A 23905-nucleotide genomic window follows, 5' to 3' on the forward strand; every position below is an offset into this window, starting at 1 on the left:
ATTTGTAATCAGCTCAGATTGTTTATTGACATCTATACAGCAAGTTCACGATACTTAATGCTCAGGGCTTTCATCTATGAAATCAGAGACAACCAAAAAAAAACCAACAAACTATAAAAGAGTACCTGAGGTACTCCATTCTTCTTCATATACATCCTGCTTCTGTGGAACAAACAAGGAATGTGTAAGGAAGGGCTAAAATGTCAGATACAAAATTAGATGAAATCCAGCCTATTTGAGTGCATGCCTTTCTTAACAGGGGCTTTGAGGTAGAGCGTTCCAGTTCTATCACAAAGATCTGAATGGTCCTGAGACAGATGAAGGATGCAAATAGACTTCTAGATCACAGTGTAAAACAAAGGTAGTAGAGATGAGGATTCAGACAATTAGCTGCAGAGGAGCTGCAAAGTAGGCAGACACCAGAAAAGTCTTAGTCAACAGACCAGGCTGCAGGACTTTGCCCCATACCTGTAGGAAGAGGAGCTAACTGCCCTCAGTGCAACCCTATGTTTATACCACAGTGTCCTGGAAGCTGGAAAACATGATAAATTCAAGGCAGGGAATAGTTTGTAAGAACTCTTAATCTGTGTTCACAGAACAGAAAATCCATCATTCAGTGCATATGATCAGCATATAAGCGCTGTTTTTGAAAGGTTAGTAGTTGTTATGGTTTGCCCTCAGAATCTTAATTATGAAAAATAATAAATATGGCATAGGCAATCGTAGCACTATTAATTTTAATTCATACTTCAAGAGTGCAGAAACACATACACAGATAGTAGCAAACTTTTTGAACTGCATTATGCTAAATTTTTCTCCAGATTAATTAAATGAGTGCTCTTTAACTCTCTTCGTGATCAGCCATAATCAGGCCTTTCATTTCACCTTCAGGCTCATGTTTTCCTGACTGCATTTACCTTCATTAAATTTCTTTTCTTTTTCTTGCATTTAAATTGTTCCTTTTCATGAACATTAGTTGTCTATATGAAATTGTGAATACGGAACTGTTACAAACCAAAATAACTGTATGCTTTCCACTCTGACAGCTGAAAAACTTAGAAAACAGGCTGCTTATGCTGAGTTTTCTCATTACAACTAAATAGGACTATCTGTAAAATTAGGTAACGTTTTCATCCTTGATGGTTTGTCAGTTGTTAACAACAACAACAAAAAAGAAGACAGCTAGCTGATGCAGCCATCTAAATATGAACATATTAGCAATGCATATCTCCGTTTCAATCACCTTGGCTCTCTTTTTTGGGATGGTTTCAAGAATAGCTATGACCGTGGTGGGATCCTTGACTTGGCCACCTTCTCACAGCCCATGTTGGTGTACTTTACATCACCTGGTATACTCACCTCTGCAGTTTGCTGTGCATTTGGTTAGCATGTGGGGACTCTATGGAGTTTCTGGGGTAGGACTACTGTGTGCCCAGTTTCCCAGAAATGCCATCTTAGCTTAAGAGGGTGGGTTTTGATGGAATGGTTATTTCGGCCATGACTGGTGACCATTATTCAGGACAATGGTACAGTGCGTGCTGCACAGCTCATGTGCACAAACTTGTGTCAGGGCTGCCCTCAAAGTCATTTTTCTTTTGTCCATCAGTGAGTTTGTCACACCTGTCGCTGTTTCCAGTGGGAAATGAGTTGGATAGACATGAATGGATCTGGGGAGGCTCCTGGTGATATCTCACAGCCCTGTAAGAGCAAACCTCAGTAACTTGCTCCCATTCGCGTGCCTCCAATAAGGCGACCAAACACCCAGCCTGGGTAGCCCCCAGCCGAAAGCACACACACACATCACGCCAGCACGCACATTTATTTCGCTCTTACAACTTATGCGCGGCCTACGCGCTCGCCCAGCTGCCTCAACCCCTCAGGCAACTCGGCGGCCCCCCGGCGGCTCGCCGCGACATGGCGGCGGGGCCGCCCGCCTCCCCGCCCGCCCCTTTCCCCGCCCGCTCCCGCTTTGGCGCCAAGGGGCGAAGGCGAGCGGCGGGATGAGCGCCCAGCGGCCCGGCCACGTTAACGGGTACGGCTCCGGCGCCTCCTGCCCGGCACGGCCCCGGGGCTGGCGGCCCGGAGAGGGTGGAAGCGGGGGGCTCCCGGGCCGGGCCGGCCGCTTTCGAGGAAGCGGCGCCCGGTTCTTGGCCGGGGAGCCGCGGGGGCAGGCCGCGGGGCGCTGCGGGGCGCTGGGTGTTTCTAGAAAGCGCCTGCGATTAGGGGTTTGGGGGTTGAGCCGGGGAGAAGCGGGGTGCTGGTATTCAGTGTCGCTTCTCGGTGGGGAAGGTTTGTTTTCTGCTTTCTCTCAAAAAGCTGCCCCCCGGTGAGGAAGGTGTAGCGACCTGCGGGGAAAGGTGGCGAGCCTCAGGGCTGGCGGGCCCGCTTGGTACAACGCCGGTCACAGGCAACACGGGGAGCCCTCACGGGGCCGGTGTGGGGAGCCGGCTGGCCTTTTTTTATTTATTTACTTTTTAAAAAAATACCCTTCCTCCTTCTTGCCCTGATTGCTGCAAGTTGAGTGTCAGAACATTGGTAGGTGATCTTCAGGAGCATAATCCATCCTGCAGAAAAAGAAAGAAAAAAAACCTCCTTAATACATTATAGTTGGAGTATAGTGCACGTGGTATCACAAACCTGAAAGCTGCAGGAAAAAAAATAAAAAAAAAAAAAGCCCGATACCCTGTTGTTCCTGAGTTGTGCTACCTTGTTGTGTAACTGACCACCATAAATCTTGAAGTGATGTATTCTGTTCTAGGATCCTCGGCTACATCTTTCATTAAGGAAGACTTTTTTTTTATTTTTTAGTAGCTGAATGAAGCTTCTTCCTTTCTGAGACAGCCTGTTAGTTTACTTGAAACCTGGATGGATGCAAAAGAGCTGAGAAGAGAGGCATTGTCCTTTAGTTACAGAATCTTTCTCTGTTTGCCTTTGAAATACAGTTTATGCAGACTTCCCTGCAGACTGCAAATCACTGTAGAATTTGAAGATTTTTTTTCGTCTTCCTTGAGTGGTGTTATCTTCATGGCTTTTACTTCCCATCACTTTTATTCATAAGTTCTTAGGAATTATCACAAGGATAAACCTTATTTGCGCGTTTTACAGCCAGCTATCATATTTTCTAGAATAGCCTTTATTCGTGCAATTCTAGAACTTATAAATGAGTGTGAGGAGGATGACCAGCTGCCCAAAATCTATAAACTTAATTTTCCTCTGTGTGCTTGAGTGCTAGCCAAGTCCTTGGCTTCTGCTCAATCAGAAATGAAGTGTTTTATATCCATTTCACACTCCTGTGTTCCTGTGCATTGAGCTGAGGGAATTATCTAGCCAAACATTGTGATGTTAAGTAGAAGTAATTGAGTAAGGGGTTTTTTGTTTTGTTTTTGTGTTCCCTTTGATGTAAGCCTTCTGCTCATTTTTCAGATATGCTCCTCTCCCTGTTAAGTTGGTACTCTGAGGGACTTCCACTTACATAGCGTTCTGTACTTATAAGCAAAGTAAATAGGGGCTTTTGTTGTTTTTTGAATAACTAGGGTTGCTAGGGAATAATTTAACAAAAGGAGATCTCAGGATCTCTTATTTCAGAGTGCTATTGTTTTTCTGGAGAGCTTTTCTCAGAATATTTCATTTGGTGTAGTTCTGCATTGAGTCTTCTGTGTCTCTGCTGAGGGCTCTCTGAAGACATCCCTGTGAATGTCACTTAGTTTGGAATGTATTAGAGTAATCATTTGAAGTCTGATGGTGTTTTGGATTGTGTAAACCTACTTTTGTGACATTTTTTAAATAATCACTCAAATCAGTTTAAGTACTTTTTTTGTATTTTAATTAACCTGTCACAGTTCAGTTTGGTGTGGAAAAATGGCAAGAATAGTAAGGCAAGCCTTAAATCTTTCTGCTGTGAACTTGTTCTCTGCACCCTATTCTTTCTTAGTAGGATACCATTCCAACCCTTTAGCTGAAGTGATCGAGGGTAGTTTGGACACTCACATTTTTGTGTTTGCTTTCACAGTTGACATTTTTCATGCTATTTACAGTGTTGTCAGTGTGAGAGGTGTGCTGGTTGCACAGAGAATATACGTTTCTCCCACCTTACACTGAGATGATGGCCTCAATGATAATTCTCATTCATTCCACGGAAAAGCCAAAACTGCTTAGTTGTAAGATGCCATATACAAACAACTCAAAAGTAGCAATTTGGTTTTAGAAGATAGCACCTTTGTAGTTTTATCATTTGTGTACCAGCATTCTCTTCAATAAATAGTGTAACCTCAGTGTGACAAGCTAACTGCAAGCCTCAAATATATGCTATTATATTTTTTTGTTATAAAAATAACAACTAACAAAATATTTATCTTCTAATGTTTGTGCTTGGAAGGCGCTGGTACTAGAGTGGCTACAAGATGTCTTGCTACTTGCAGTTACCTATGAAGTATTTTTCTGCATGGCTCAACATTGCTAGAAGGGTGTCTCAGTCTCCTTCCTCTTTTTCCTAAAATACCTTAAGCTGTAGTCCTTGGTAAGAGGGGCCCAAGAAGAAAAGTACTGCACTGCTTGTATTTTTATAGGCTATTTACTGTCTGGTATTTGAGATGTTCCATGAATCACTGGAGAGCTGCTAGAATCATGACATCAGTTTGTTTTTCAAGTGTAGCAATGGTAAGTGGGATCTGGGGTATGCTTATTTGGATTCAATATTTTCCTTGAAATTTGCTAAGCTTTAATATATCAGAGGGGAGAGAGAGATGTCTTTTCCCTCTTCGAACTGGAAAGCACAGAATTTTTTCTTATGCTGTCCAAGCAGCCACTCAACCATAAGGAGGCAAAAGAAAGTGATGAATCACATCCCCCCTGCCTGTTCCCCCAAACAAACCCCCCAATGTAGGGAAAGAAACTACTTTTCATGCCACACTTACATATTCTAAGGGAAAAATTCTTCAATCTATCTCGTATCTTCTTTTAGGAGGCCTTCATAAAGAGCATAATCTCAAAAGCAACTTAGCAGGGGCCTATCAGAATAGTTTACAAGGTCAGATTGTTGCCAGTAAGTGTTGCATTGAGAGGCAAACTCACGGCTATAATTGTACAGACAGAAACGAAAGCCTGCACAGGAAGCTTCCAAATAGAAATCTAACGAACACTTGTCGTAGGCAGAAGTACAAAATAGCTTAGATTAGAGGCTTGCAGTTAGCGCAGTCATCATAAAAAAAAGATTATGTTGTTTGACCGAAAAGAATGCCAGTACATGATATACCTGAATCTTAGAAATATACAAGGCGTTATCTATCAAGGATAAATTGCTCTGTCTTTGAATAGCTCAGTGCTCTGAATAGCTCAGCCTTCTTATCTAAAACTGAAATTTGCAACCTCACTTGGGTGCCTTTCCCCTGAATGGAAATGTTGCATATATAAGTTCTTGGAAAGCACATAACACTGACTATTTTACTGCTAAAATATTGGTGAATACACGGTGGTCTTAGCCACAGTCTGATCCTGGTTAAATTAACCTTGTACACATTTAAAGAATACAGTCTGTAATAACTGTACATATGTGTTGTTTACTGATTTATTTATTTATTTATTTATTTTCCCATAAAATATAGTTTTGGCAATGAAGCATCCTGCAGAAAACGAGAGGATTATTTGGAATGGCCTGAATATTTTATGGCCGTAGCATTTTTGTCAGCACAAAGAAGCAAAGATCCAAGTTCTCAGGTAAGGAGGCAATGCATAAGAGTAACATAACCTAATCTGTGTTGCACATCACATCAGATGCACATGTAGCACTTTCAGGGTTTTGTTATTAAAAGTTATTTCAGTATATAGCTATTGAATTTTTAACATGGTCAGCACTTTTTGTTACAGAAATTCTCTTATTGGGTCTGACCTCATGTGTATAATTCTGTGTGTACGTTTGCAGCTTGGAGTTTTGTAAATCTTCTCTTCATCTGAAAGTTAAGATGACATAGACGTTTTCTTCTTTTTCTAGTAAATATGGTTACTGTTAGAGGAGGATGTAACTACTGAAAGTTTTAGGCTGTAATTTTTTAAGACATAGCATCTTAGCAAGTTCCTTTTCCTCACCTGTAAGAGTATAAAAATTCCCTGTTTTTTGTTCTTGGATTGATTTCAGTTGTCATCTAGTTTGGTTTCTCCTTCCAGTTCTCCTTGTCCCTCCAATTCATTGCCTTTCTCTCCATTCTTTACTTCTTTCACGTGCCTCTCTTGCACTTGAACATCGGTTGGAGTTGATAGATAACCTCTCCTGAAACATGCTGTTCTGCAGCGCCCAGCATCCTGTTAGTCTTCTTTTGTGTGACAAATTTTTGGAAGAAAATCCCAACAAAGCAATGGATTAAAATGTGTATTAACAGCTTGCTCAATTACTTGCTGGCTTCTGTACATTATGGCTCTCACTTCTCTGAATCATACTTATTTAGGACTAAATTCCTGTTACCCAAGTGCTGGTTAAAAACACATCGTGCAAAGTAAAACTAAGTCTGTTGCTGTTTCAATACATATAAAATATGGACAGAAAATGTAAAAATGGGGCAGTTCGTCACCCTAAAAGTAGGGCTCCTGTGCAGACTTTTATTAAAGTAATGAAGGGTGGCAGTTAAATGGTCTGGTATTTTGGTACATGTTTGCATAAACAAGCCACAGAGGTTTGTGAGCTTATCACTAGGTCAACACTACCACATTCTAATTTATCTTCCATCCATTTTCTTTAGCTCCTGCTGATAGTTTGGGGAGCTAACCTGCAAGAAAACTTACACTTAGTACAGTTAGTTCTGTGCTGGTCCTACTCCCTGAACTTGGTTCACTTTATAGCCAGACAAGGAATGGTGCTGGCAGACTAGTTTGGGACTGCATAACCAGAGGGTAGCGGGCTTGCATCTGCCCTGATTTATTTTAAAGCTCTGCCAGTTAGGTACAGTTGTGGCCTTGGTTATTGTATCCTTGTTGTGCTCAAGACAGTGCGACTTAATACAGGGTAACGCTTGTATCTCTTAAATTACATTTGTAGGATTGGCTTTTCAAGTTCAGATTTTATTGTGCTTGTTGATACATTATTTTTCATGCTGCTGATACTATATAAGTCTTATTTTATCTAGGTTGGTGCCTGCATTGTAAATTCAGAAAACAAGATTGTTGGAATTGGATACAATGGGATGCCAAATGGCTGCAGCGATGATGTACTGCCTTGGACGAGAACAGCAGCACATAGACTAGACACAAAATATCCTTATGGTAAGGCATCTTGTGGTTGACAAATCAAGCTTTTGATGTCTGTATATGTGAAAGTTCATTTGGTAAAACGTCAGTCAGTTTTTCTTCCACTCAGCCAACTTTGTTAATGTGCACGTGTGATATGTCAGGATAAAAATCACAGCTGTGAAAGTAAATGAAAAGTCTTCATGAAGGACTGAATTCCTCGTGAAATATATTCATGAATGGTTAGCTGGTTTGGATTATGTAATGAAAACTTGTAAATAGAATGCAGCTCATCAGCACACAGTCACAGCGTATGCAAATGATTGCTGTTTCGGTGTGTTTGTCTCCACGGAAATTACTGAGAGCATGTATATGCAAAACAAATAATTGTGTCTAAAGTAGCGGTATTAAAATTGTAAACTCTAGTGGCTGTTGGAAATTCCAGTGTTCAGATGTTCATGGCATAGACAGTGCATATTATGAAAGAGTCGAATTTTGTTTGTCTTGAAGTATATCATCACATTCTGTCATTCCGTGCCTCTATCTTATGTGGTATGCAGTAGATCTGCCCTGCTACAGGTAAAGTGACTTGCACTGTTCATTTCAACCTATGATTTGGTTCACATTTACTAAATTGAGAGGATGAGTGAAGAGCAATGACAGTTTCATGGTAAATATAGGTGAGTGCTGCTTCGGATCCTGTCTTTGCCTTTGCAGCAGGCTTAGTTTGGCCTTCTGCAAGCCTGCTTTGAAGGGTTCTCAGTGAATATTGGTGGCACAAGGCTGTACTGTTGCCCCTCTGGGCCACAGGCTTGAAGGAACCAGTGAAGATAACCCAGTGGACTGCCTCAGGCTTCACTCCATGAGGACTGCCTCTTGGGCATGGAAATGGTATTGGGAGCTGCCTTGTGGCCCTCAGTAGCCTATGTTGGGCAGGAACTGTGGTTAGGACTGATAAAGAAGGAGAGAGTGCACTCTCTCTTCCATCCCCCTTCATCTTTCTGCTTTCACACCAGCTCGTGCTGAACCTCTGTGGGATGAGACCAGTGGAGCAGGAAAAATGGGTATTAGGAGCTCCTTCGTGCTGTGCCACATCTTAGTCTGTCCTGGGCTCAGGAGTGGAAGGGGGAAGAGTCACAAAGCTGAACAAGAGCCCTGAGGAACTCTCCCTTTCCTCCTACATAGGTGTGGGGAAATGAGCACCGGAATCTGGCTTTTGGAAAGATACTGACTCCTTCAGTATACAGTATCTACTAATTCCTGTTTTTTATTTTCTTACAGCTTACAAAAATTGATCTGATACAGAAATTAGACTTGCATTAGTTTTGAAATTCCCTGTTTCACCCAAAGTTCTCTCTGAAAACTGACATTATTATAGCACTGAAGTGAAAGATTATATGCAGTGGTTCAGCTCAATCAGTTTTGTATCTGAGTTCTTACAACTCTGGTACTTGTCCTGATTCAGTTTACCAGTTTGCTATAAAACCTCTAACATTAACTCTTAAACTTGATGCAGTTTATTATTATTTTTCTTAAGAGATGCGTTGCTGATAGTAGGGCCAGCTCCTGCCAAGTTTTAACATCTGCTCTAAGGCACAGCAGCAGTGGTTTTACGTACAATGAAGGTCCCATAACGGTACCGCGTGGTATGACTGCTCTTTATTTATAGGGTGTGGAAACAAGCATTAGCCCATTGATTAAATACAAAGTACTGAAAACAGAATATTGATTTTGGTTGAGTCGTAATGCTTGCTGTTAGGTCTCAGTTCGGAACTAAGATCAGTGTGGGTGGTCTTTGGCATGTAAGCACGTTCCAGGAGAGATGCAGAAACAGGGCGGTCTAATATAAAGTTGATCAACTTAAACTAAAAAAACTGTATGGATTTGTGGGGAATTTTAGCAGGAGATATTGTGAGATTTTTTTTTTTTTTTTTTTTAGTTAACACTGACTCCAAAAGATGCAGAATGTTTTAGTGAGTAAAAACCTCGTAACACATGATGTTTAAAAACCGCACTAACCAATCTAACAGCCTGGAGAGCTGATTTCCTTTCTAGGAATTGGTCTAACTAGCACCCTTCCCCCCAAAGAATCTTAGTCTTCACCTCATTAAAAAAAATCACAACTTTGTAACGTAAAATGTCTGCTGTGATGAATAAACGACCTATTTTGTAATTCACAGATCATTTAAACTCTAGCAGTTTCTTATTAATCTTGATAGCACAGTTGACAGACCAGACAAGTATATATAAAAAAAAAATCTTCTGCTTAAAAAAAATCTGGTAGATGCAAAGAGACACATAGAATCACTGCTAAAATCTCATTAAACTGTCATGTTTTCCTTTCTGCTTTTACTAATCATCACAGCATTTGTGTAAATTGAACTTTCTATCCTTGACTTTTCCTGACTAGCTTGTTCGCAGACGATACAGTCTTACTGTGTGCTCCATTAGCTTATCATGGGAATGCTGGCACTGTATTCACTACAGCTGCAATGTAACTTATAGGGTAAAGCTGACAACAGTTGTGCATGTACCACCAGAGTAACCTGGAAGATGTCTTCTAGAGCTATTTTATGCATCTGCACCGCTACAGGATAGGACTGGGGTTGAATTTGAGTGCTGACCTCCTTCCTGGTTTTATGTACTGTATTAGTTTAGGTATAAACATCAACTAACTTTTTCACAGGGTGTTTTGGACCACCCTGACTGGTTTTCTCCAGAACAAAGCCTGGGTGTTTCTCTGCAAATGGCTTACTCAGAGACTGCTCCAGAAGCCAGGGTGGAAGAAAGGCTGTAAGAAAGCTCTCATTCTGTATGAGCCTATCATGCAAAGCCTGCTGAGATGGTATGCTTAACCTTCCTCCCTCCCTCAGGCCGTACTGGAGGATATGCAAGGCATACTCTGTTTCATGCTGTGAAAATACCACTGGTGGGCTGCAAAAAAGCCATCTCATTTCTTTATGCACTTTGAACATACAAAATATGTGTGTGTTGCCATGGGACTCTGGAGATGTGGAGCCGTGAGGAAACCCGGGGCCAAGTGCTGTGTAGTGTTGCTGGAGCCCTGAGAAAGAGGAGCAGGAGCCAGTCTGTGCCAGTTGGCCTCGGGGCCAGGGGTCAGTCCCTGGCCCTGTCCGTGTTTAGTAGCACAGGCATAGCAGGGGATTGGGCCCAGAGGCTATCTGTGCAGAAGTCTGTTAGATGATCCTATAATAAATTTATTGAGCTCCAGCAGAACAGATGGGTACATTGACCCCACAGCTCTGATCATTTTCATTGTTTCATGGCTAGAAAACTTCCTGTTTCCATGCTAGATTTATTTATTGTTAGTTTATACATTATTGTGTATGCCAACGTTGTTCTTTTAGCTTTCCTTACTCTGTGCCATCAATGTTTCTTCTTCCTTTCTCCCTCTCCCTGTGCACTTAGTGATAACAGTAATCTTTTGAACTTTTATTTTTTTTAAGGCTAACCAAATCCCATCACTCTTAAATTTTACTGCATCTTGAAACCTGTTGGCTTGAAATTCCCTAGTGTCTCAGTTATCTGTGTCTGCTGCAATATATGGTACGTTGTACACGTCTAACCTGCACCCTGAAGTACAGCTTCTGTTCAGCTCAGTGTTAAGAAACAGGCTGTGCTTGATTTAAGAAAAAAAAAAATTAAAAGGAATTTACGCATACCTAAGTGTAATCTGAGCTGCTACTGAAAGAAAGCATGAAAATGTGGGAGGTAGTGCTCACTTTACCTTAGAGAGTGTAGATGTTTGCATTTGTACAATCCTGGAATCCTAATGTGGATCGCCTGTACCGGTACTGCACATTCCTTGTGAGAGTTTTGAAACTGATTACAACTTTTCTTTTGAGCTGCAGAATATATTTGAACAGTTAAGTAGTATGGCCTTGTTGTGTCAGAAAGTAGTTAGTGTTTTGCAGAGTGCCATCTTTCACAGCACAAAATCAGGCTTTTGTTGCTTTGTGGGAACTGGTTCTTTCCAGGCTGCCAGTCAGTGACAGGAACGGGGATGTTTCTGTGCACACGAGAGAAACTGAAGGCTAGTTTTGGATACCTACTTCACTAAGATGTTATTAAAAGCTCTTCCTAAAGCTTTGTGTTCAATACAGTGTGTAGAACCTTCTTAATAATTAGACGAAATTCTGGCTTTCAGTGTCAAAGTAAGTGCCCTCTATTACTGTTAGATGAATGCAAGGATTTGATGATGCACAGTTTCCTCTCACTGATCATTTAAAGTACTATGTTTTTCTCCTGTTATCGTAAGTCTTCCCACTAATGCTAGTTGCTGCGCTCCTGTTATGCCCTCTGTCTCCACTGTAATCTAAGAACATCTATTTGACAACCAGTCTCTAATTAAGAGAGTTTTAAATTAAAATGACTGGCAAATATAGAAACCTCCTAAGCAATAGGGAAAATATTCAGTAAATATGCTTACAAATATTTATACAGGTTCAGATATGATAAAATATGTGCTGTGGCAAAAAGTATACTCTAATTGAAGAGTACCTGCTGTGTAAAATGAAACAAACTGTTAGCAACATTTTGTCGTGTTAGGATTATGAGCTTTTCGTCATCTTTTTAAAGAGATGAACACTTGAAGATATTCAGGCAAATGTTACTTCTGTAGAAGCTGTTATTTTGACAGCACAAAACTTGATAAGGCACTATGAAGAAGTGTGATGCTCTCTCTCCAACTGGCAGTGCAAAGCTGAGGCTTCAACTGGAAGGAGGATCTATAGGAGACAGTCTCTACCTACAGCCACTCACTCACTTGTCCTGCATGGATTTCTTTCCAACTTTAGTGTCACACACCAAATCTCTAGAAAGCTTGGAGATTTGGAAACACTGAAATTTCTCTTGTTCTAACTGTCCCTTAAGAAACAGCCCTGTGTTCTTGCTGAGATTTGAATAGACTTGGAGCAGCGTGGGAGGAACTGGAAAATGGGTTGCATTGGCTTAGTGCTTCTGAGGTTCTGAGAGGGGCTTTCCTGGCCTGCCCTGGCAGATTTTATGTCATGCTCATAGATGGGCTGAGTACAAATTAGTGAGGTGGGGCCATTCCCTTTTCCTGACTGCAGTCTGAACAGGCTGACTCCAATGAAATCTGGTCACGTTATTCTTGCCTTCCTGCCCTGAGCACAGCAACAGCCCTTCCTCCAACACACGGAGGAAGAAGGGCTGAGGGCAGCATCAGCCCTACGTCAGTGTCCTGCCTTCTGCTAATGTAGTCGCCTGCACCCATCCCCGCGCTTTCACAAAGGGTTAAAAAAAATAATTGGCATAATTCTACAAATTCCGGATCCACTGACCACTGTCCCCAAGGGATGGCACTTCAGACCCCGTGCATTTCAATAACACCTTAGTCCCTTCTGTGATCCTTGCTTTATCAGGTCCAGTGAGTAGAGGGTAACAGTGGAGGTGGAGCTTGGACAAAGACTGAATGGATGAGGGGCAAGAACATGAAAAGGTGCAGATTTTACCAAAGGACTGAGAACAAGTGGGCCAAATTACAGAACTCCCTGTATTTATTTCTGTGCCAGCTTTATGTTTCAGAACACCTTGCTAGGACCATTTATCTGTATCAAGAACCTGTAGTATTTGTCAAGTTAGTTAACGTGGCAGTATAAAATCTTATGTTAATAAGTAGGTCAAAACTTGTTGCACAACAGTCTGTATTCATTTAATTGTGTTCCCTTTAAGCATAACACCATATTTAGTACACAATTTCTCTAAATTCCTAGTCTGTTTCTGTTAGTAACTAATCACATCAGGTCACTCCCTGGAGGCCTTCCTTTTGATTTCTTTTTAAAAGGTGACATGTTATGGTGGTCCCTTCAGGTCTTCATCAGGCATATGAGTCTTTTAACAGAATTAATAAGCATTTTGAATAATCATATGGTTCCCATAAAATCATTTATCAGAACACTTTTAGAAGGTGGGAAGAATAGTTCTGACACTGCAAGAACGTGTTCATGGTAAGCGTTTAATTACTGAAAAATGACCATTAGTAGGGTTATTAGGGGTCACCTTTTTACAGGTAGGCTTAAGGATGAGTGCTATCTTACATATACAACACGAAGCAATATGCAATTAGAAAAGATGGAAACACAGTATTAATTAATACTAGCAGTAACAAAGCAGTCATCCCTCTGCTTTTTTTTCTTCCTCTCACAAACACTGTAGCAGGTGGTGGGAATGTCACAGGACACACTAACTTCTCGTTGCATGGTTATTTCTTCGGCTAATGAAGTCTTTAGAGAATACTTTTCAAGTCACTTTTCCAACATAGAAACCAATGTTGCAGACCTACTATAATATTAACTATATGTGAATAATATTTTAAAAAGGAAAAAAGAAAAAAATAGCCCAAACCACTACTGACACTGGGGGCCCCCACAGGTATTGTAAAAACTCTTAGTTCTACCAGTCTGTTTAAATAAACAGCTTTCAGGGTTCTGAATGCTGTGCACCTGTGAAAGGTTACTCTAAGTTAGCCTCTTACTGTCTGAGAGAGAACAATATGTTACTAATCCTAGTTGGAGCTCTTAACAGGCTAGAAAACTTTGTAATACTCTAAATGTGGTACTTATTATACCTAGAGATTTTGGACTCCTGGATTTGATTTCTGTTTCCTTCAGTAATGCTCTATAGAAAGTTTGGCAGGTCTATGAGATAATCTGTTACCCATTGAAATTTCTTATTTATAAATGGATCAGTAGTCAATGCCTGTCTGCCAGAGAGAGGGAAAACGAGGAAGAGGGGATCAAGAGCGATGGCAGAAAACCTGAAAATATTTGTCTGATGCTTGTACCTTCTTATGGACCATCTAACATAACACCTCAGACGGGCCAGTAGCAGATGTCTAGGGGAACGTATGCAACAAAGACACATAAAATGGCAGTACCCTAGAATAATAGTCTTCCAAGTTCCAACTACTGAGACAGGATCGTTTTGTATTTAATAGCCCACTAAACTGGAAAAAAAAATACTGGAGAAAAAAGATGACTTCTTGAATCAATGTAAGTCTTTAGTTCCCTACTCCTTTGTGCAGTAAGGGGTATTTAGTTGATCAACAGCGTGCATGCAAAGCCCACCTCCTTTTGTTTTTGAAATTAAATTCTGCCAGTTTTGTTAGAGACCTCGCTACTTCTTGTCTTGGAATGATTAGTTTCTACTTCTCCCTTGTTATCATTGGTCTGTCCTTGTCCCACCACTCTAGAGAGTTGTCCTTGTTCTTGACTTCAGATTGTATTAGCATGATCAGGAGGCAAATAGTTTCCCTCCCTTACTCCAGCTGATTATCTTTTACAAGTTATTTTTGGCCCAAAATTGTTTTTGTTTGGGAGATTTGTTGTTGAAAATTTGCAGAATCCTGCAGTTTCTTAAAGGCTCTTTCTCATCAGCGCAGGAAGGAAGCTTGTTGTAGTACTAATAACGAAATGTGTCTGATTTTATGGCTGAAGATTTCTGAGTTTTAGTTAAAGAAAAATATTTACTGAAGGAATTAGGGTTGTGGGGTTTTTTTTTGTTTGTTTTTTTTTACTTCCGTGAGCCTTTGAAAACATTCCCTCATCCTTCTTTCTGGAGGCCTTCGAGACTGGTGCCTGGGACGTAAGTATGTTGTTCAAAGAAACTTAAAAGTGATGGTTCTGACCTGTCAACACAACCTGGTTCCAGCTGCTGAAATTATGATGCTTTGTTTTTCCCTCAACCTTCTGTAGCCCCAGATAAATAATTCTGTGGCTGTTTCATGTGAAGGTAAGATTACTGAAACTCAGCAATATGTTTGGAGTTAAAATTATTTTCTGAGTCTTCTAAGTTCGTAAAATAGTATATCTTATATACTTAATGGAACATGTTTAAAATCGTGTGATTTGATTACAGTAGTAATAGAAATAATACTAATAGAAACCTCTTTTTCGTTGTTAATTTCCTATTTTTTATGTTAGTTTCTGGCTGTACTGTTTATGAGAAGGTATGTGGGCAGCATAGTCATGGCAGTTCTGGGGACTGCTTGTAGAAGTTGATGCTCCGCTTTCTTTAGCAAGTGTTTGGTCCTTTGTGACTTGCCAACATGGAAAAGTTTGTGTGCTGTAAGTTAGGCTGTAAATTTCTAGTGCATTAGCTGCTACATAGAAAATTCCATGTAGACCCTTAGCACATACGGAAAACATTTCCATTCGGTTCTTGCATGTTGAAAGTGCAACACTCAGTTACTCTGTGCAGTGAGATCATTCACACGTGAGGTCAGTGCATAGTAGCAACTCTACTGTGAACTTGGGCTCTTAACTTTGCCCATTTTAATTTTCCCATATATGCAAGGGAGAAGAAGATTTTTTTAATTCATTCTTCAAGATGAGCAGGGGAAAAAAACGCTTAATGTCTGCACATGCAGGTCTCTAGATGAGCTCAAACCCACGCTTCACTTCAGCACCTGTTTACGAAGTCAGGGTACCAGACAGTTTCTTAGTAGATAGGTGTATGAATTATGCAACTCGCTGTCATTCCTAGGTGTAAACAGGAGGTTCTAGCAGAGATGCTCTTTCCTAATGTTTTTTTCAGAGGTTCACGGTGAATGACATAAACTGAGCTTTTTTCACCTTTGTTTGAGGCATGTTAGGTAACGTACTGATGTGTACAGCATAAAAACTTGAACCCTAAGTTGCCACCTGTCCAGAAAGAGCTATTGTGTTATGGTGGAATAAGGCAGAGTTGTCTGTTGCTACCTGGGCTATCTGAAATCCATGGCAAAATAGAGGACTTTGTTTTCTTGCTTGGGAAGTCTGACACCTTTTAATGAGCAGTAAACTCGCTTTAATATTAAAGCTGGGACGTTTTTATGGTTGAGTGTGTCTTGTGTATTCTTGGGGTGAGAGAATCATGCAGCAGCGCTGAGCAGTTCTGGGACCCAGAGGACAGAGCCGCTCAGTTTTACTTCATGATCCTCCTGCCTTTAAGAGCACACAGTGCGCTCTTATAACCATAAGAATGTTCCTATCTGTGCATGTAAACACATAAATGAGCTGTTTTATACTGGCAATTAGATACTCTAGAGAGTTGTGAAGCTGTGAGATATTGCTTCACTTAGGGTGGTTGCAACTACTTGGCCCACAGCCTAAGGCTTTGTTGCCTGCTATAGGTGTTAGCAAATGGCAATGCTAATGTGCTTAATGATATCATTACTAATCGGCAGCCTGGTCAGAACAATTGACCTTCATTGATCTTGGTATTTCTGCTTTTATTTCTTCCTTTGCCCTTTATGACAAGCTGTGCAAGCTATTTGCCTTTGAAAGGATGTAAGCAGTTATATTGTAACACTTTAATTTTAGTTTGACTGATTTATTTTAATGAACAGTATTATGAATTGTGGTTGTTTTTTTTTTTTTTTTTTTTAATCAGTATGCCATGCTGAATTGAACGCCATCATGAACAAAAACTCAGCTGACGTGAAAGGCTGCAGCATGTATGTTGCCTTATTTCCATGTAATGAATGTGCAAAGCTCATCATCCAGGCAGGTAAGGAGTAGTGCCAGCTTGATTTGTCAGGGTTGCAGAGCTGCCGTCTCGTTGGTATCTTATCACGGATGTATTTGATGTTAAATTGCTGCTGTTAGATCTAAATTAATTGCACTGTCAACTTCATAAGATGCTACTTGTGGGGTTTTTTTGCATCTGAATGGTGCCAAATTTTTCCAGTGCTAATTGCATCTTCTGTGATTCTAAGCGTGCTTCTAATTTAGGTTTGTAACTTCTTAGACCAGGAGCTGCCAAAGAACAACACAGGCTTTGCATATAATTACTGTCAATTTTACTGTGCTCTGACACATTGAATAGAGTAGGGCAGAAAGAAATAAACTTCTGCATGACAAAAGGTCTGTTGGGAGTATATACATGAAATTTTAATTTGAATGTGATGCATAGTAGATATTTGAAGATTTTAAAATATCTTTGCGCATAAATGTCATAAGACTTCTATGATCCTATTTAATTATGTCTTTCATTACAATTGTTATAAATCTGTACCACAGCAGCAAGTGTGCTGGCCTAAATGTGTCGCCTTTTCCAGATTAGGCATATCTGCAATAGGCTTCAGTTCCATAAAAATCTCTGCTTAAGGCAGCATATATTTTGCAGCCTTAGCATGGATTGCCATTCTGGGGACTTCCTCTTGCCACTAACGGCCATTGGAATCTAGGAAGAAAGAAAGCAGCAAAAAGAATACTTCTTTATTTTGGTCAGTAAGGCTTGAAGTGAAGAGGAATGAAGGTGGAAGACAATCATATTCTGTATGCTTAATTCTCTTATTTACAGAATAAAAATCAAATGGTTTTCAAAATAGATTTGTTGCTTGTACTCAGTGTAGTCACTCACTCATCCTTTTCCTTATGCAGCTTGGTCAGCAGAAAAATAGCAGTGTATTGATATTTATGGTATCCACTAATACAGTAAGATATTGATAGGCTCTGAAACATTTGTAACTTCTCTTGGGTCAGCCTTTACGCTTCTCCTCTAAGTACAGCACAAATCGTTAATTTAAGCATAGATCATTCAACCATTTGAGAGAATATGTGTTTATAAGGATTTAAACCTGGGATTTAAAGTTATTTATAAAATGGAAAACAAAAGAAAAAGAAAAAACTATGCATTTGGAAGGGGAATGACATTTGGGGTTAAGTTCTTTGTGAGGAATTTCATCCACATTAGAGAAGTAAAAAGGCAAGTTTTCAATAACTTTTTGCAAAAGTACTTATTTTCTAGTCCATTTATCTTATGGGTTTGCTGGCAAGTTTTTGGTTCTGGTTTTCTGTGGTAAACTTAGGTGAAAGTGGAGAAAATATTCTCTAACATTTTTAAGAGAACTGTTTTCCTTACACACCCCTCTATTCAAGTGCAACCTGTAATATTTGGGAAGCAGAGACGGATCAGAGAGTTCTAAAGTATGTGGTTGAGTGTCGTCTTCTCTGATTTTGTGCACCAGTTCTAATGTCATTACTTTTTTTTTTTTTTTTCTCCTTTTAATATAATCCTAATGTTTTTTTTCTGTATGACCTTTCTAGGCATAAAGGAAATTATTTTTATGTCTGACAAGTACCACGACACTACTGAAATGACAGCAGCACGGCGGATGTTTGATTTAGCTGGTATTGTATACAGGCAAGAGAGCTTTCAATTAACTTTATTTTTATTTTGGAAAGGAAGAAAATGATGTGTGACAGAGACCAACTTCAGGGCAATTGTTTTTTTCTTTGCATTGTGCAACGTTTTCTTCTCTGATCTGTATGCCTGCAAAAGATACTGGGTTGATGGACTGTTGCACCATTGTTTTTCCCTAGAGTATGGTTGAAGTTCAGTTTCATAATGTTTGTATGAGAAAATGGTCCACTTGGACCATTCCTGGACTTTTCTTTAGAGACTGCCAGTGAAATTGTGGATGTGATGGTTCATTTGTTACATTGTGCTCAGAGTCATCACTGACCCTGCTTTGAACAGGAGGTTCGGTAAGATGACCTCCTCAATTCCCTTACAACATGAATTATCCTATGAATGGACTGAAATGACCAATTTATTTTCTATGGATTACCTGATACGTATTGAAAGCTTAGTATCTTCACATCGCAGTCAATTTAGGCAGGTATCAAACCAGCCAAACGTATATAATTATTGGTGCCTATAGCTGTCCAGTCTTCTTTGGTCAGCTTTTCTTGTGATAAGAGTGTAAAGCATGGAATATTTGCCTTAAAGAGAATTTGAAAAATGTTTGACGACTAGGATTTTTAAAGATGCTGGCAGAGATACCTAAAGACAATCAGGGTCAGGATTAAAGGGAGGGCAGGGATAGGTGACATTATAGTGGGGGTCTGCTACAGGCCACCAGACCAGGAAGACCAAGTGGAGGAGGCCTTCTGTAGATAGGAGCAGCCTTATGTTCACAAGCTCTGGTCCTCATGGGAGACTTCAGCCGCCCTGATACCTTGTTGGAGGGACAACAAAGCTATTTTGCCTTAGTCTTCACTGGCAAGAGCTCTAGCCACACCGCCCAAGTCACAGAAGGCAAAGGCAGGGACTGGGATAATGAAGAACAGCCCACTGCAGGAGAAGATTAGGTTCAAGACCACCTAAAGAACCTGAAGGTGCACAAGTCTGTGGGACCCGATGAGATGTCTCTGAGGGAACTGCCGGATGAAGTTGACCCTGGAGGTGCTCAAGGCCAGGCTGGATGGGGCTTTGGGCAACCTGTTCTGGTGGGAGGTGTCCCTGCCCATGGCAGGGGGTTAGGACTGGATGGGCTTTAAGGTCCTTTCCAACCTAAACCATTCTATGATGTGTTCAACAGCCAGTTTGATAGCAATAGCATGCTGTGGGTGAGGGTAATTATGCAGTCAGGGAGGCTTTGCAGCTCTAAAAAATTTTTACAATATTAATACAAAGGCTTTGAAAAATTTGCAAACATAACAATTCTGACAGATAAAATTTTAGGATGAAAGGTACCTACTGGGCTAAGAAACAACCATGAAAAAATATAGCAGTACTTGAAATTCAGTTTTAGGCCTTCAGTGTATTTTGTGTCTACTAAGACTGTTTGACTAAGAAGCATAAATCATTCTCTTGCAAGTCAAATCTTGTAAATTCTACAGGGTGAGAAGTGTTTCTTGTATTTCGGACTGCTATTCTGGACAAAGTGTGTTGCAGTCCTTCAGAGATTTTGTGGTCAGCAGCATGAGCTTTTCTATGTTGATTGTTCTTCATTCTTGTATTGATTATTAAGGATGTAGGTGGTACTTAATGAATCTCTTGAACTGAATTGCAGAGCTTAATTAGGCACTAAATCCACACTATTTGCATAATCCTTTGTTTACTGGTAGACTGTAAAATATATGCTCAGTCCCCAAATACCTTACTTACTAATTGCTGTAGCAGATGCTCTAATGATAATAAAAGGAAACATTTTGTGTCTGTATTAATTTTATAGTTCTAAAGTTACAATTTTTAAATGATTTCCTCTTAACTAGTTTGTTTTTACCCCAGTACAATATGTAACATGATCTATTCCCCTAGCACAAAAAAATATTAAAATATACTGAGGCAAAATATCAAAGTTCTTTGAAAACTTGGTGAGGGGAAAAAAAAAGATAAAAATATTTATCAAAACATATTTCAAATATTTTATATACACACATGCATATATATATATATATAAATGTGCACAGTGTATGGAAATATTTACATACACATTTACGTATACATCTTTATGTGTAAAGCATTTGAAATATAAATATATACGAACAAAAATCCCAGCCCTGGTAACATGATGCCACCGCCTGCAGCTAAGTTGTTAGAAGTCCTTTGACTCCTGGGTAATTTATGAACTCCAATAGCTGAAGAATGTACAGGCTAACCCACTCCATGTGTCTTTGTCTTAGTCTTTCTTGTCCAGGTTTCTCGCAGTCTGTTGCACTGTAATTGGCTCCCACAGAGATGAAAACTATGTGAATCCAAGGAGGATTTTTTCTTTCAAAAATTTAGCTGGAGCTAAAGCAAGCAAAATGTTTTAACTACTCACTAACTAATATCTGTATTTTTCTTTATTTTAGGGAATTCAAGCCAAAATGTAACAAGATCATCATCGACTTTGATTCAATTAACAGCAGACCAAGTCAAAAGCTTCTGTGAATTAAGTCTCATTAAATCTCTAGAAGACTGTGATTATCCTTTTCTAAAAAGCTGCTAATGCCTTTCATCTTGAAGTTACTTGCAACTTTTTAATGGTTTCTATAGCTAAAGTAGACTTCTAAGAAATGTAAGGCATAAAATGTTTCCCTCACTTCATCTTGTCACGTGGAATCTAAATCTACTTAAAAAAATGTAATGCCTTTATCAAATCTGCTTTAAAAGTCTAGAGACGTGTAGTTGAGACAATATAATGTATGTAAAGAAAACTGTTCTGATTCTTGCTGTATTCATCACCACATGCTCTGATAGGCTGTCAGCATTCATTTAGACTCAGTTTAACAGTAGTTCTTACTGTAACTAGAGGTACATCAGAATATGCTAATATATGTTGATCTCTCTATGTGGGTCTAAATAGTTGATTCTAATAAATAACAAAAAATGTTACCCATGCAAATACTAATCTTCCAACTAGCATAACGCTAGTATTTTAAAAGGCTATACAGATTAAAGAATGTGTGATCTTCTACATGCATTATCCAACAATCGGAATATTGATTTTTCTTTTAATTGCTATCTAACAATGTTATATTTGAGGAGAGCTGAGAGAGGAAGTTGTTCTGAGAGTGGTCCATGCTGGAGCAAGCTTCAGAATCCTTTCAATTCCCTTACTTTTCCCAAGACTCTAGAACTGAGAGGGTTAGAGGGAGTAAATCATTTGTCTCTTACCTTTGGGACTCTTATTTGGAGCTGGTTTTCATGTATAGAAGGAAATTTGTTTATTGGTCTAAGTTGTTTCTAGACAATCCAGCATAGTTCAATCTTAAAATTAACCTGTAAGGTAACTGAATCATTTTTTGTCCTCTGAGAGAAATTGGAGATATTCAACCCGTATCCATATCTGTGCCAAAAGAGGTAATTATGGTGTTAGCTTGTTTCCCAGTGCTGGCGTAGTACCTTCATTTTCATAAATGTTGCCTAAAATAATGTCCTTTTTAATTTTATCTTGAGATCTGGGAATAGATTTGAGTTCCTTTTCTCTAATTTGATTTTTTTAAATTAAATATGCCTAATGGCTTTGTTTAGATAACATTGTTGGTGGTGGGTTGTTTTTTTGTTTTTTTGTTTTGCCTTTTTTTTTTTTTTTTAAATGTGGTTATACTTCAGTGAGCTTTTATTTTCTCAGTAAAAGCTTTGTTTCATATTTTGGGACATTATGTAATTTGGCTTCATACCAGTATTATTAAAGTCTTATTAAAATCCACTACGTTGAAGTAGACTCATTATTATAATATTAAACCATGTGCTTGGCTCCAGAGTGCTGCTGGTTTTGCAATCATATGCAAAGCATATTTTGTGCATTTGTGATATTACATAAAGGGTAATGTTCACGAACCATTTGGCTACTAAAGGGAGCATTGTAATGTATTATAAAATGTGTCCGTTTATAAAGTAATTTCTGACTTTTTTTTTTTTTTCTTACAACTGTTTTCCACCTCAGAATTGGTCTGTGGCTTACTGCCAGAAGAAGAAATTTGCACATATGTGGAGGGGGAGGGTGAAACCTGAAAAATTACTTTAATAAAATGTCACTAAAACAGCTTATGCACATCTTTTTCTTTGGCCTAAATTAATAAGTAGAAGCATTTTAAGTTGCAGTGTTCTGACAATGGGACAGAGGGGAGAAAAGAAGCAAAATTTTGTTTTTGGCAGCAAAACTGCTGTTTTCCTCATAGGTAATTGCTAATCTTTTATACTTATAAGATGTATGCATTGTAATTCAGGTTAATTTAAGCTTTTTTTTTTTTTTCTATAAGGCCTTGGATAACAAGAATGTATAGTGTACATAAGTCAAAAGGTTTTTGAACCAAAGTTCAAGTGTTTTTTAGGAATGCAATGCGCTAATTTTTATAACCCCCCCCCAAGACTTCTGTTTGTGTAACAAAACAGCAGCACTGGAGAGTATGATAGGATTATAGATTTCTTCCAATCGGTGTTTTTGATCTGTTAAAAGCCATGTTTATAACCTTTCAGAGTAATTTTCTGTTGATACAGGCTAGCAAGTAGGTACTCTGATTTCTAGAGCAACTTGATAGAAACGGAAAAAAGTACATACACTCTTGAGATTATATATGCTTAGCCTGAGCTTAATGTCTTAGAAAAATCTTGAAGATGCTTTGACCCTTACTGTTTCTGCGCATGCCTAGAAATCTATGTTTCTGGCTTTTATTATCATTTTTTAATCGTTTAGGAGATAGTGCTTTGCCTTCCAAATAAAGAATAAATATGTCAATTACCAGAGAAAACAATGAAAATTGTTAAACATAATAAACTGTGTGTCAGCTTCTGAAGCTCAGGTTGAGGATGCATAGAACCATTCAGGCTGGTAAGACATTTAGTCCTACTAATTCAGCAATTAATCATTTAGTCCTACTGTTGAAATCATCGTTGGCTGGGAAGTTAGATCCAGTTGTTCAGGCCTTGTCCAGTTGAGTTTTGCAAATCTCCAAGAATGGAGATTCTGCAGCCCTTCTGGTCAGCCATTCCAGTACTTGCTCCACCTTCACTAGGTTTCGTTTTACTTCAGTCAGAATTTCCACTGCTACAGTTTATGTCTATTGCCTCTCATCTGTTCCCTGTAGGTGTCTGAAAAAAAATATAAATCTGGCTGTCATCTTTGTTACTGCTTATTAGGTATCTCAAGTTAGCAGCTGGGTTCCCCTCATCTTTAACCTTTTCTTCTCCAGGCCGAACAAATGCTGCTTTAATTCTTTCTCATGCATTACATGTGCAACTCCCTCACCATCTTAGTGTCCCTCTATTGACTGTCTGGGGAGCCCAGACTACATACTCCAGATGTGGTTTTAAAAACGCTGAACAGAAGAGTACAAATAATCACCCTGTTAACCCTCTGGCTGCATGCTTCTGAGTAGAGCCTGGTATGCAGTTAGCCTTCTCTGCTGAGAGGGCACTTCATCTTCTTGTCCACCTCAGTCCTTCTCTACCAAGG

At 39.4% G+C, this 23905-nt stretch overlaps 1 protein-coding gene across 2 annotated transcripts; it reads left to right on the plus strand.

Annotated features, from left to right (window-relative positions):
* Positions 1-1980: 1980 nt before the first annotated feature.
* Positions 1981-22881, plus strand: DCTD (dCMP deaminase). Of its 2 annotated transcripts, none has more exons than XM_082758651.1 (6): positions 1981-2032; positions 5601-5712; positions 7113-7248; positions 16627-16743; positions 18285-18381; positions 20820-22881. In XM_082758651.1, exons 1-6 carry the CDS (start codon positions 2001-2003, stop codon positions 20896-20898), a joined length of 573 nt encoding a protein of 190 aa, XP_082614777.1. In that variant the 5' UTR covers positions 1981-2000; the 3' UTR covers positions 20899-22881. The 2 variants fall into 2 exon arrangements, with proteins under 2 accessions (XP_082614777.1, XP_082614778.1); XM_082758652.1 differs by lacking the exon at positions 1981-2032 and adding an exon at positions 4618-4656.
* The last annotated feature ends 1024 nt before the right edge of the window (positions 22882-23905 follow it).

This window comes from Aythya marila (assembly GCF_965140915.1).
Source record: "Aythya marila genome assembly, chromosome: 4".
NCBI lineage: Eukaryota > Metazoa > Chordata > Aves > Anseriformes > Anatidae > Aythya > Aythya marila.

Excerpts from the sequence above, each read along its gene's own strand:
- DCTD (XM_082758651.1), top strand. The coding sequence starts at position 2,001 with ATGAGCGCCCAGCGGCCCGGCCACGTTAACGG. Across the intron at positions 7,249-16,626 it reads AGACACAAAATATCCTTATG|TATGCCATGCTGAATTGAAC; the intron begins GTAAGGCATCTT and ends TTTTTTAATCAG. Across the intron at positions 16,744-18,284 it reads AAAGCTCATCATCCAGGCAG|GCATAAAGGAAATTATTTTT; the intron begins GTAAGGAGTAGT and ends TGACCTTTCTAG.